The 13,607-nt window shown below is 35.8% G+C and overlaps 1 protein-coding gene across 1 annotated transcript; it reads left to right on the top strand.

Moving 5' to 3' along the window:
- Window positions 1-2,603: 2,603 nt before the first annotated feature.
- Window positions 2,604-13,395, top strand: sms (spermine synthase). Its single transcript, XM_030154533.1, has 11 exons — window positions 2,604-2,832; window positions 4,956-5,076; window positions 5,228-5,315; window positions 5,599-5,663; window positions 5,938-6,113; window positions 6,953-7,107; window positions 7,210-7,299; window positions 7,518-7,632; window positions 7,732-7,811; window positions 9,668-9,783; window positions 12,260-13,395. The coding sequence occupies exons 1-11, from the start codon at window positions 2,787-2,789 to the stop codon at window positions 12,288-12,290; spliced, it is 1,083 nt and encodes a 360-aa protein (XP_030010393.1). The 5' UTR covers window positions 2,604-2,786; the 3' UTR covers window positions 12,291-13,395.
- The last annotated feature ends 212 nt before the right edge of the window (window positions 13,396-13,607 follow it).

Genomic DNA, 13,607 nt, shown 5'->3' with positions numbered 1-13,607 from the left:
AAATCTTACCAACTGTATTTTTCTCATTTCTAGTCCAAATGTCTCATCACATTTAAAATAAGACATAATCACCTAAAGAGTAACTTTTCAATGAGATATACGAACTTATTTTTAGACAACAGATTTTGAAAATCTTATTTCAAGAAATCTTACCAAGATAATTTTCACTTGTTCCATTGGCAGATTTTTTTTTTTTTGCTTGAATTAAGGCAAGGCAAGTTCATTTGTATAGCACATTTCATGTACAGGACAATTCAAAGATTTAGATTTTTGCAGTGTAGAGTGAATCAAAATATGAGAAAACACCAGATTATCAGCATTAAAAAAAATAAATAAATAAATAAATAAATAAATATATGTGTGAGTGTGTGTGTGTGTGTGTGTGTGTGTGTGTGTATATATATATATATATATATATATATATATTTTTTTTTTTTTTTTTTTTTTTTTTTTTTTTTTTCAAAGTTTTCACCTAGTATGTTACTTTCTGATAATGGGTTTTAAAAACATACTTTAAAAAGTAAACGCATGGTGTCCAGCTGAGTGGACATTTTTGGAACTCCATGAAAAATAGGTTCATTAACCCTTTCATGCATAGTGGTCACTACAGTGGACAGTTATTCTCCAGCTGTTCTTTTGTATATTCATGGGTTTTGTTGTTTTATTTGAATATCAGCCAACACAGTGAATGCTTATGCATCATCCCAAACACTGCAATTCATACCATTACTGTAACTTTCCTGTTCTTGACAAACCTGATCTGCAGTAGCATGTTTTAGTGTAAATCAATTAAAAATCGGTCTTTTTTTTGCATATTATCTCCATGAAGTGAGTAATAACTAGTATTTGAGTATGTTAAAATGTGAGAAAACATCAGATTAGCGGCATTAAAAATGTTTTATATCATAGTTTTCACACAGTATATAACTTAAAAATTGCTATTATTGCTATTTTTTTGTCACTTTAGCCACTTTAACAAATTTGTTTATATTTTTATCTCTTTATTTTTCCATTGTATTGACGCATACTGTCTTGCACTGCTGTACACACTTCAGTTTCCCCCTTGGTGGATCAATAAAGTATATCTTATCTTATCTTAACTTAACTTAACTTAACTTAATTTAATTTAATTTAACTTATCTTACTTTCTGATTTTGGGTTTTAAATTCATGTTCCTTTCCTTCTAAAATTAAATGCATGATGTCCAGCTGAGTGGACATTTTTGTAACTCCATGAAACACATGTTCATAAAAAAAAAAAAGAAAGAAAAATTAAAAATTAAATTGCATTTTTTTTCATGCCTAAAGAGGAATAAAATCACTCAAGAAAAAATATTGACTAAGGTTCTCATAATTCATGCATGACAGGGTTAAAAATAAATTTCAATCACATAGTTTTTTTTCATGCCTAAAAAAAGAATTAAAACACTCAGGAAAAAAAATCTTGACAAGGTTCTCATTATTCATGCATGAAAGGATTAATATAATAGTTTTACACAGAAAATGTAGAATACAGATTAAAAAAAAAAAGCTTCCCAGACACATAAAATAAAATAAAATAAAATAAAATTCATTACTACTACTGTTTATGTTTTGGTTGTAAATGCAGACATGCTGTGTGTTCAGTAGTGATGGGACTTTTGGCTCTTTGAAAAGAGTCGTTCAATCAGGAGCCGTTCACTGAAAAGAGCCGTTCAAAAGATTGGCTCTTTTTTGTTTTTTTCATTATTTTGAAACACCAGTGTTTTAATGACTAAATAGGCTACATGTGATGTTTGACATTACATTTTAAAGGTGTTTAATTGGCATGGCAGTAAATATTATCTTACCGTAAAAAATAATATTCAGTTCAAATGTGTGGGCTAAATACATGACATGAGAGGTAACATCAGGCAAATGCTGGAATTGGACCAAAAACATCACAGTACATTATGTGAACTAGTCTGTAGCCTAAAAATGAAGAAGAAAATAAAACATTTTCTTATGAAATAACATTTTATTCTCCTCAGAACAAGAACAATAAATGTGTGTAAACATACAGAAAAAATGCACAAAATACAAAAGCCATTTATCATTACAATGACTTAAATACCTGAGCTGTTGTGCAATTCTCAGAACAAGAACAGCATGTGTGTAAACATACAGAAAAAATGCACAAAACACAAAAGCCATTTATCATTGCAATGACTTAAATACCTGAACAACTGTAGTGCATTTTCCCTCAGAACAAGAACAATCAATGTGTGTAAACATATGGAAAAAAATACGGAAAAACACAACAGTGATTAATCACCGTTAATATAAATAAATAAATAAATACATAAATAAAAAAAAATGAACGGCTCTTTACAAAGACTCGGTTCCCATCGTTCATTTGAAAGAGCCGTTCAAAAGATTCGATTCGTTCGTGAACGTCACATTACTAGTGTTCACTCCTGATGCCTTCATTTAATCATCATTTTTCCACAGTGCTTTGTATTATCCTTACAGCCCGTGGATGGTGGATGTGTTCCTGAGTGGGACCTTTTAGGTGGTCGGCCGGTGCAGTGGGCCGTGACGGGATGTGTGTGCGGTGGGACTTCCTGTGGCTGTGCTGGCTGATGCAGAGGCTGTGTGTTCTCTGCAGGGTTTTGTCACCTCCCCCTGCCTCCACCACTGCCTCTGCTGCTGCTGCTGCCTGCCTGCCCTCGATCATTCATAGGCTAGGTGACGTTCATCTCTCCAGACCACACCAACCGTTCCTCGCAGTCCGTCTTTTCCAGGCATGGGTGACGGTTGCACACAGACATGGCACTGCGACATTACACCCTCGACTTCAGCCTCTCTACGCCGGGTAAGATGAGCAGGAAGCGGGGCTGCATCACGGCAGCATGCTAGCTTTAGCGGACTAGCATGCTAATATTAACCTGCTAGTCTGTCACTGCCCTTCAAAACACTGGCGTTATATTGATTCGGCTAATAAGGGCCTGCGTTTTTTTTTTACACTGACAAGTTGTTTTATACAGTTAATTAAGCAAACTTGACGTAGATAAAGCATTTTAATGTCATTTACTCGGTCCACCATTATTATAGGCTGCACACTGGCTGAACTTGTATCGACTCTCATTGCTGTGAATTGCTGCTAACAATAAACAATAACCCAAAAAGTCGGTGAAGCAGCACTGTCGCACAGGAAGAGGCGCGTTTCCAGCCATTTTTGTAGTTGTATTGATCTGTGTGTGTATTTATTCATTTGTTAGAGGATCAGTCCACACCACGGGCTCAGGGGACAGTTGCACATGGAGGGGGGAGCACATTAAGCATGGGGCTGGTGTCACACACCTTATACCCTTTGTGCATTCATTAAAACTAGAAATGTATGTATTTATCTAAGGGAAAACAAAAGAGGAACTCAAGTATGTAGTCAGAGATGAATGTATTGTGTGTGTGTGGTTTTTTTTTTTAAAGATTTCAGCTGATACAGTATGTTGAGGTGAGTTTTTACTGCAACTAGAACATGTTGGACTTTACAGTGTCATAATTTGGAAATGAAATGATGCAGAATAGTAATATTGTATCATTTTTTCATTGTTTTGAAGAAGAAATGTCCATGAAAATCCATGTAAGATGGAGGAACTTATGTGACCTTCAGCTCTATTCCAAATTCACTTTTACTTTATGATCCAAATAACTAAAGTTAATCTTTCACTCGTGTATTTAAAGTGTCACCAGATGTTTTATTATTGAGTTGGGTTGGAATTTATCCCAAACATCTGATAAGAATTTGCAGCATGTAGTCATACTGTCAAATATCAGATGTCAAATGTTTTTCATTTAAAATCAAATTGATAAATAATATCAATTTTCAAAAATATCCATTAGTTGAACTTCCCCCTAACAACAACAAAGTTTATTCTTTTTTTTTTTTTAACAACTTTATTTGTCATTTTACCATTACAATTACATCTTTAAGGCATATCTTAAGCAATTCTTGAACTCCCCCCCCCCCCCCCCCCATCCAGGTGGCATCCCCACAAATACATCCCTCTAAACACACAGACAAACAGAACACCAAAAAAAAAAAAAAAAAAAAAAGACTCAAACCAATTTATGTTGATCATTCCGGTCATATCACCAACATTCTGGACCTCTTGCATAAAGGAAAAAAAAAAAAAGTCCCAGCAGTCAGACTGTGGGCATTGAGAAGACTAGGATGGCAGTAGAAGAGTAAGGAAGAAAGAAAAATGTTTATCATTTAAAATCAAGTTAATAAATAATATCAATTTTCAAAAATATCCATTAGTTGAACTTCCCCCTAACAACAACTAAGCTTATTCTTTATACTTTTAATATGGTTCTATGTAAATTGCCACATATCTTGTTAAATGGAGCTACAGAGCTTTATTTATTTCCATACTTTTTTGAATTTACAGTGATATATCAATTGCATCATTGCTTAATAATAGTAATAAAATGACTCCTTTCATACTTTTCAGTAGCTCAAGTATTACAGTTTGTGTCCTCTCTTGACTTTTTAAGTTGTATGGGCATATCTCTCGATTGTTCCAGTTGGGCTGGTTTTTCCAGGTGAATGCATGAAAGAATTTAGCAAAATACTCCCATACACCTCTGTTATGTGTGTCTGGACTTGCTTGTGTTTTTTTTTTTTTTTGTTCTTTTTTCAGAATGCGAGGCTGTACTTACTGGTGTTTTCTGGAGATGTTTCCTGTGTGTTGCAGCTTCTGTTAGTGTATAGAGTGGTTTATTACACCACAATCATGCCATTGTAATAGATGGGTTTGGTTTTACCACTGATCATTCTACACTGTCATTAAAATGGCATATTGGTTGGAGTTTTACTTGTAATTATCTTGTCATTGCTGCAGTGCTATGTGTACTGTTGTAGGTGTACTCCTCTTGCAAAGGGATGTGATTTGTTTCATCTTTTGTTTTTGTTTTGTTTTTGTTTTTTTCTAGTTGACTCTGCTTCCACAGTCCATGGTCTTCTATCCATATTTCATGAGCAGGAAATGACAGAAACTGTCCATGATACAGAGGGACATGGCTATATTGCTACTTTTGTAGGCAAAAATGGTCGGTAAGTATAATACAATTTGGAATTCATGTAGGACATATGCAGCAATTTCTAAGAAAATACTATTTAGGTGTTTATAAAGTGATTGTAATTGTAAGTGATGGTGCAAAACCTTGTATTTTCTTACCTGAATTGTACCTTCTATTTTTTTCAGGCTTGTTATTCTGCGTGTGCACTCCCACGGGCTGATCACCATTGATCTACAATGTTATGAAGATGATAACATTGTGCAGCTAGACAATGTGGGTGAATTTAAGGAATGCACATTTTCTTTATGCCGTGTGTGTGCTTGTGTGCAGAAGGTCAAAGCAATACACTTATGCTAATTGTATCAGCTATGGAACAACTAGCACCATATGTCATTGTGTCAGTTAATCTGCAGCACAAAAATGTTGTCAGACTTGATTACATCTTTCCAAACATGTGAAGGTGGAGTTAACACTGCTTATACTGTACATACAGTAAGAGTACAGTCTTATATGTTTCATAGTGAAAACTAAAATAAAACTGTATTTTCCTCCACAGCTTTTAAATGCACTGGAAAAGAAGCTAAAGACTCTCTTACATGGCAATATTAAGAGGATTAAAAGGTGAGGTCTGTCATTGTTTAACAGTTTTCTTCAAGTATATTAGTACTTTGTAACCCAAGTGATGTTTTATTATGTTGGTCGTTTGTCCAGGACAAATTAGCTCCTCTGCTAAATCCAGTGCACACATCTTGTTCTTTGTAACTAATGCCAGTACATGCTGTCCTGTAACTAAGTAAATAAATACTAAATATCACTGAGTACCATGTTGATACAAGGCTAAGGTCATATATTTGTGTAATGGTACTGATGTGTGTGGTTCATTCTTCTTTTTAAGGCTCCCCGCCCTTATACGAGGAGCAAAAGTTGACCGTTACTGGCCCACAGCTGATGGCAGACTGGTAGAGTATGACATAGACCGAGTGGTGTATGAAGAGGACTCTGCATACCAAAACATAAAGATATTACACTCGGGGCAGTTTGGGAACATCCTGGTCCTCAACGGAGATGTTAGTAAGTGTTACGACACCTCAGCACAGTAGGGGGTAGGGTTCAGAAAGCGACTGATTAATAAGTGTACTTTAGGGACATTCCTACATCAGCCATCAGTAGAATCTGTTTGTGTATGGTTGTTAGTGGAAGTCTTCATTTATCAGAAACATGACGTGGTTTTATATTTACAAGATTGATTCTTCCCCTTTAAACTGTTTGTTAACCACGCTCTCCCATCTCTAAGAACGACATGTTCTTTACAAGTATAAACAAAGCTTTAGGTGTGGTTAGAAGCTGAAGCATTTTATTGAAATGAACTGGAAACAGAACAGGAGAGCTCTTGTTAAAGCAAAGTCCTGGTTTTATTTATCTTTTATTTATTTATTTTTAGACTACAGAGGACTGCTAATGGTTTTTTAGATATAAAAAACACTGAAGAGATGCTTTCTGAATTGCAGTGCGTGAGAAATTAATTGAGGACTGTTTGTCTCTACCATACGGAACAGGAGAGCATCACATTCCTCTGTTGAACAGATCGTGTCAAATTGCACCGTGTCACGAATGGGGTGAATGACCTTGTGTTGAATAAGTAGCTGCTTATACATCTTTGCTTTGTGGAATCATTAGGAAAACACTGCATAAAGATGTCAAAATCAAATGGGCCTTAGTGATGGACATGCACATGCTACAGCTCCGTATATTTTAAGTCACAAAACTAACAGAATTTGGCACCATCTACTGACTGTAAAGGATACTGCAAACGGTTTTTCTGAGTCGTAAATTCCTGTCCCAGCCTAAAAATGACTAAAATGGATACGACGACTTGTTTTGAGTGCCTAAATTATTCATTTTCCTTGCAGACTTGGCGGAGAGCGACTTGTCATACACCCAAGCCATTATGGGTAGTGGAAAAGAGAATTATGCTGGAAAGGATGTGCTAATACTAGGAGGCGGAGATGGGGGCATCCTCGCCGAAACAGTCAAACAAAAGCCAAAGATGGTCACTATGTTGGAGATATCCTTTAAATGTGTTTTTGTGTGCGTGTGTGGTTTCACCAGTCTACTGTGTGTTGTTGTACATCTTCATCAAATCATATGTTCTTTAACAAAGGTTTACATTGACCAGAAGGTGATTGATGGGTGCAAAATGCATATGAGAAAGACTTGTGGGAACGTTCTTGACAACCTGAAGGGAGACTGTTACCAAGTGAGTGATCAGTAAATGTACATGTATTAACGCTGTGTGACTGCATGTTTCATTCAAGGGAGGTACATTATCACACCATTTAGAGGTAAAGATAAAGAAAAGAAGATGCATGCTTATTTTGTACATGTGTTCACAGTTCATACCTACATTATCTTACATTTACACATATCTAAGTGTAGATTTAACCAAATAAAGAAAAATTTTCTTCTACTTTACAGATATTAGTTGAGGACTGTGTCCCTGTGCTTAAGAAATATGTCCAGGAGGGTCGGACATTTGATTATGTTATTAATGACCTCACTGCAGTCCCAATATCCACAGAACCAGAAGAAGGTTTGTATATTCATCTGCTTTTATACATATGTAAAAAATAAATAGATGAATATTACCAAGATGCCTCAGATTTCTAAATTGGTCCATTGTTTGTTGCAGACTCGACATGGGAGTTCCTGCGTCTCATCTTAGATCTGTCAATAAAAGTCCTGCGTTCCACTGGAAAATATTTCACCCAGGTGAATTTTGTCCTTTCAGTGTTTGCTCATATGAGCAGCTATTGCAAAACAGTGCGATAATTATTAAAGCACAGCTAAAATGTACAAATTAAATCATTCTAGATAGTTCTGTAGACATTAGCTGATGCTACTAGTTTTTTTCAACATCACCTTCATAAAAATCAAACCTCTGAGTTACATATTGTTTTGTAAATGATAGTTTTGATATAGGAGTACAATAGTCTTTTGGGTTTTTACAGGAAACGCTGGTATTTCTAAGATTTTTATAACCCTTAAACAGGAGAGCGATGGAGTTGTTTGTAGAATCTCAGTTTAATGTAAACTTTTCAGTCAACATTTTAATCTAAATGAATGAAGTAAAAAATGCCAAACTTTGTATGCAGGCCTGTTACAGTTGTAACGTAATTATAGTTATTTGTGTAAATTGCAGGTTTTATTTATATATCATTTATCTTCATCAAACTATAGTGATTTGGAAATATTGGCCAAGTGTGTGGTTCATACCAATACAGTACATCTTGTGTGCCAAATGAGACTTATGCTATAATACTGACTAAATGATCAGAAAAGGACAATTAAAACATTTATTACAATTATTCGTGGGACAGTTATTTTATACAAGAGTCATTTGAATAATTCCCTCATAATAATCAAGTCTTTTTGGTCTTTTCATACCTGAAGCTGCTACTATGTGAACTACATATAACAGTCTTGCTCACTAAAAGCACAGTGCTGGAATTAGGGTGAATGTTTTTGGTGAACAGTGACAGGATTATCAGTCTCCTTCCTTCCACTATCAGTGTGTTACGGTTTTGAAGGCCATCTTAGCTTCATGAAAGAACAACATCTGAGCTGCAACTACACCCTGAAAATGGCAGATTTAACAGACATATACTTGTATTTATGAGTTTTTTGTTTTGTAGAGATGTGTTCATTTCAATACCACAAAAAACTCCCTTACACATGTCCAAGCAAAACAACTTCTGTCTAGACTCTATTTGTAACTGCGCTGTTGCAGCATGTTATAAACAGCACCGCCCATGAGCTGGGTAACTTCTACCTCTGTTCCAGGGTAATAGTGGAGGGTGTCACACCTTTCTACAGAACTGGCACAGTGTTAATGAAGTGTGAAGCTAGATCTGGATGTGTAAGATTATAAAACAAACTCCTGTGATTGAAGCTGCACTGTTATAAGCGAATCGATAATATGTGGTTCACATGGTCCAGCTGTGGTGTGGAAAAAAGACTGAATAGTCAATAGTGGGTATGGGAGAAGTTAGTTTTATAGTTTCCGTTGGTGTTTTGTGTGTGTGTGTAATTCAGTGGGAGATACTGTATTGGGAATTTTTAAGTAACAACAGTATAAATGTTTTTGACACTGTCAGCAGCTAAAGGTAAATAAACCCCATTATCACAAATATAACTGAGGATAGGCCTGCTGATAGCTGACATGTGAAAGGTTCGGTCATAATGCTCCTTCTCACATCGTTAAGGTCATGTTTGTTTATATAGTACATTTACAACAACATGAAGTGCCCAAAGTTCTGTATAAGGATATAGGTAAAAATACAAGATACAATAAAAATATATAGATATAGAAGATAAGATATACTAAAACTGATAAAACAGATACACAATAATAGGATAAATAGTATCTAAAAATACAATCAGAAGTTAAAACAAAAGTCACACACTTGTATTAAAAGCCTGTGCAAATAGGTGCATTGTGGTCAGTTTGATCTGGACAGACGTGATCATTATTATCACCACAACAAACCTTAGGTCGTGCTTGAGAAAAACAATGTCTAGTCTGTGTGTGTGTGTGTGTTGTGACATTTGTTCTTGTGACTCACCAGGGGAACAGTGTGAATCTGACAGAGGCACTGAGTCTGTATGAGGAGCAGCTGGGAAAGCTCTCGTGTCCTGTGGACTTCTCCAAAGAGGTGGTGTGTGTGCCCTCCTACTTGGAGCTGTATCCTTTTGTTCACTTCCCTTCATTCAATACGCATTAATCAACAGCTAGACATTAAAAGAAACTCATTTTGTCTGTCAAACTCATTTTAGGGGCCACATACACACCCATTTGATCTGAAGTGGGCTGGACCAGACAAATAATCACATAATTACCTATAAATATTGACAACTCCAAACTTTTCCCTATGTTTTAGAGTGAAAAGTATAAAGTTAGATTATTAAAATGTTTACATGTGCAAACAACTTTATGACTAACTACCTGAAATGTTTTTGTTAATCAAAATAAGTGCAGTTTTAATAATATTATGCCCCAGTTTATCATTTACACATGTACATTACAACCTAAAGATCACAGTGGATCCACAAATACACAAAACATTTACTAACAGGCAGAATATCGGTAAAATTCGACTTATTTTCAGGTTGTTCGTATCAGATTTGTCCAGGTTATTCATGTTTTGTTGTAAAATGATAGTTTGTAAATATAACATTTTCATGTCATTTTACTTTTATTGTACATTAAAGCAGAGGCAAATTTGGAGTTGTCATTATGTATAGGTTATGATAGTATTTTACTGATCTGACCCACTTTAGAATGAATTAGTCTGGATATGGAACCTGAACTAAAATGATTTTGACATCCTTGGTTGTTAATATCTTCAGTGTAATTTTTGCATTTCTGGTTTTTTTTTGTAGTTATCTTTTTATTATTATTTTTCCAGTCAGCATCATCTTAGCATTTTACATCATTTACATGATTTCTATGTATGTAAAGAAAAAACCAAAAAAAACCAAAACATACTTAAACAGGGGAGCATTGACAGAAATAGTAAAAATATACAAAGCAACCCGAAATATAGTTAAAGGGAAATAACACATATATTTCACATTCCATTTTTTTCCCCTGTATAAGATGAACATTGAACATTTAAAGTGTAGCACGAACACAGGGTTTACATGGATCTAAATGCACATTACTCTGATCAAGTAAAATCCGCTCTTAATAGTCTTATAAAATCAACCCAGTTTTTCCAATACTTGGGGAATTTGTCTGAATCAAGTCTGACAGAGAAAGTCAACTTCTCCATCCTATAAATGTCATGTATAACCTCTATCCAGTCCTCCATTTTCAGTGATAATTTTTGCATTTCATATATTCATTCCACGGGCCAGATTGGGCCCTTTAGTGGGCTGGGTGTAGCCCACGGGCCGTATGTTTGACACCCTTTCTGTGACTCATTACACCTCCCCTTCACACATATTCAAGTATACAGCTCTTTAGGTTAAAATGGTCATCGCCAGCCTCAGTGGTCAAGTGGTAAGGCCATACTATGTTTATCAAAAATTGGAGTTTCAGAAAATTCTTCAAATGTTCTCAAGAAGTGTTCTAGGATATTAAAAAGTGGCTGTGTCGAGACATTTCAAGCTGGTTTCACAATTTATTCCACTAGTCATCAGCGCCTCCCAGTGGTCAGTTAAAGCAACCCTGAAACCACAGGGGTTGGACAAAATAATGGAAACACCTTCACCTCAAGATGATAATGCCCCAATCCATACAGCTAGAACTGTTAAAGAATGACATGAGGAACATTCTAATGAAGTTGAGCATCTCGTATGGCCGGCACAGTCCCCAGACCTCAACATTATTGAGCATTTATGGTCAGTTTTAGAAATTCAAGTAAGACGTCGATTTCCACCGCCATCATCTCTAAAAGAGTTGGAGGGTATTCTAACTGAAAAATGGCTTAAAATTCCTTTGGAAACAATTCACAAGTTGTATGAATCAATACCTCGGAGAATTGAGGCTGTAATTGCCGCAAAAGGCGGACCTACACCATATTAAATTATATTTTGTTGATTTTTTAAGGTGTTTCCATTATTTTGTCCAACCCCTGTAAATCACAGTTTCTTCCTACAGTCCCATGAATAGTGATCTAGTTACCTATAAAAAAAAAAATTGTGTTTCCAAGTGATTTATAACTAAAAATACACATTCCTGTCATATTTATTAAATACAGTTTTTATAAATATCTTTTTAATTGTGTAGATATATAGTATCTTGTCAAAGCCATTACACAAGTTTCCCTCTTTACTATATACATTTTGTATTGATCCTCACCCTTGTTTTTTTACAGCCTCTTACACTGGGCCCCTGTTCCATCTGTGTTACCGTGGTAATGCTAATTATAGCAATATACGCATTCTGTACATCCACATAACCACAAGCATGAAAATGAGTGAATTAATGAATGAAAAGTCCCACAGTAGCCAGTAAGATAAGATAAAACAAAGCTAAGTTACACAAAGTATTCTCCAGTTCTCGTATTCATGATAAGTACACACAATATTATGATACAAACTTGACTTCCAAAGTGCTTTTCTAATCTGGACAGGTTCATTGTTCAGAGGCACAATAACCAGTTGGAATCTTTTGCCATTAAATCATTGTCATCTTCCTTGACTCTCTGCATCAGTTGGGTTTTCTACACCGTGTGGAAGAAATAAAGATCTCCCGTTTTCTTGGCTTGAATCCCCAGCTGCTGGAATGTGAATATTCACCCCATGTCTGCTGTATCTCCAAAAGGTGTGTTCAGGCTGAATGTGACAGAATCTGGACTCTGAATAGTAGCGGTCATGGAAAAACACAAAATTGGTTTCCTGTGGTTGAGTCTGTGTAGCTAATACACACACACACCAAACAAACCAGACTCTTATTGGTAAACGAATGTTGGCCAGCTACAGCTAACATCTGGAGTGTACCGGGCTGTGTGTGGCTCATTAGTAAGGACTGCAAAAACACTCCAATGTTTCCTGTGAATCAGTTAAAAAGAAAATAAAAAATAGTGTTCAGTCTGAACTCACCTTAAAGTTGAGGTTGACAGTTTTATTACCCCCCCTCTGTCATCCTCAGCACACCTGAAGCTTCCTCCTCTGTCCTACCAGTTCTCTTTGTTTTAGTTGATGTGTTTTACCATATTTTGCTGCAACTCATCAGGTTGTATTTTGTTTGTCTTACCTGATATCGAATGTCCATTTGCATGTGCTCTGAAGTTGTTAGATGTATAAACACTGATCTGATACACTGACAAAGTGGTGTAGCTCATCTTACAAGTGTTTGCCTTTTTACTCTTTTCGTTACTCTTTAAATCTGATTTCTAAGGTCAGCTTGTGTGATAGGCCAATACATTCTCTCAGCCCAGCTGAAGTGAGTCGCTTTTAGCTCTGTTCTTGTTACTGGCACTCAGATGTGATTTATTTCTTTCAGGTTGCATCAAGTAATGTGATCATGCCCAGTAAGACTGAAGTCTGAATGTGTTTTAAAAGGGAAACAATTCCACCACTTTAATGCCGCCTTTGTGCTTGTGCTGTTTTTATGTTATGTTTAATTAGCACCTTTGTTTTCTCCTGATATATTTTGAGTTTTTTAAGACTGTATTAGGTGCACGTAAAGGACGGTGAATGTAGCTTGCATATACAGTACACAACACGTTGACACGTGATTGACCCTATGGGACATCGATACTTTTATTTATTAAGTACAATTTCACCAAAAGCTGTTCTGTCCTAGTTTTGCGGCCATCTACAATTAAAGTGTATTTTGGGGGAGAAAGTGTGCTGACTTTTTTTTCAATCGAAGATAATAGTAGGTGTGCTGTGTTTTCATTGAGATCACCAGAGTATCTCAGTGTATATGGGGCAGTGTTATAAACAGCCTCTCATGCAATCTGTGTGTTGTATAAAAGTCTAAGTACACATCAGCCTTCTAAGCCTTTATTCAGTCCCTCCAGGATTTCACTGGATTTTTTTTTTAATTGTTGCTGC

This window comes from Sphaeramia orbicularis, chromosome 14 (genome assembly GCF_902148855.1).
Source record: "Sphaeramia orbicularis chromosome 14, fSphaOr1.1, whole genome shotgun sequence".
Classification (NCBI taxonomy): domain Eukaryota; kingdom Metazoa; phylum Chordata; class Actinopteri; order Kurtiformes; family Apogonidae; genus Sphaeramia; species Sphaeramia orbicularis.
The sequence above is the reverse complement of the archived record's forward strand: the minus strand, read 5'-3'. Positions and strand labels throughout refer to the sequence as shown.

Excerpts from the sequence above, each read along its gene's own strand:
- sms (XM_030154533.1), top strand. The coding sequence starts at position 2,787 with ATGGCACTGCGACATTACACCCTCGACTTCAGCCTCTCTACGCCGG. Across the intron at positions 7,108-7,209 it reads AGATGGTCACTATGTTGGAG|ATTGACCAGAAGGTGATTGA; the intron begins ATATCCTTTAAA and ends ACAAAGGTTTAC. Across the intron at positions 7,300-7,517 it reads TGAAGGGAGACTGTTACCAA|ATATTAGTTGAGGACTGTGT; the intron begins GTGAGTGATCAG and ends TCTACTTTACAG.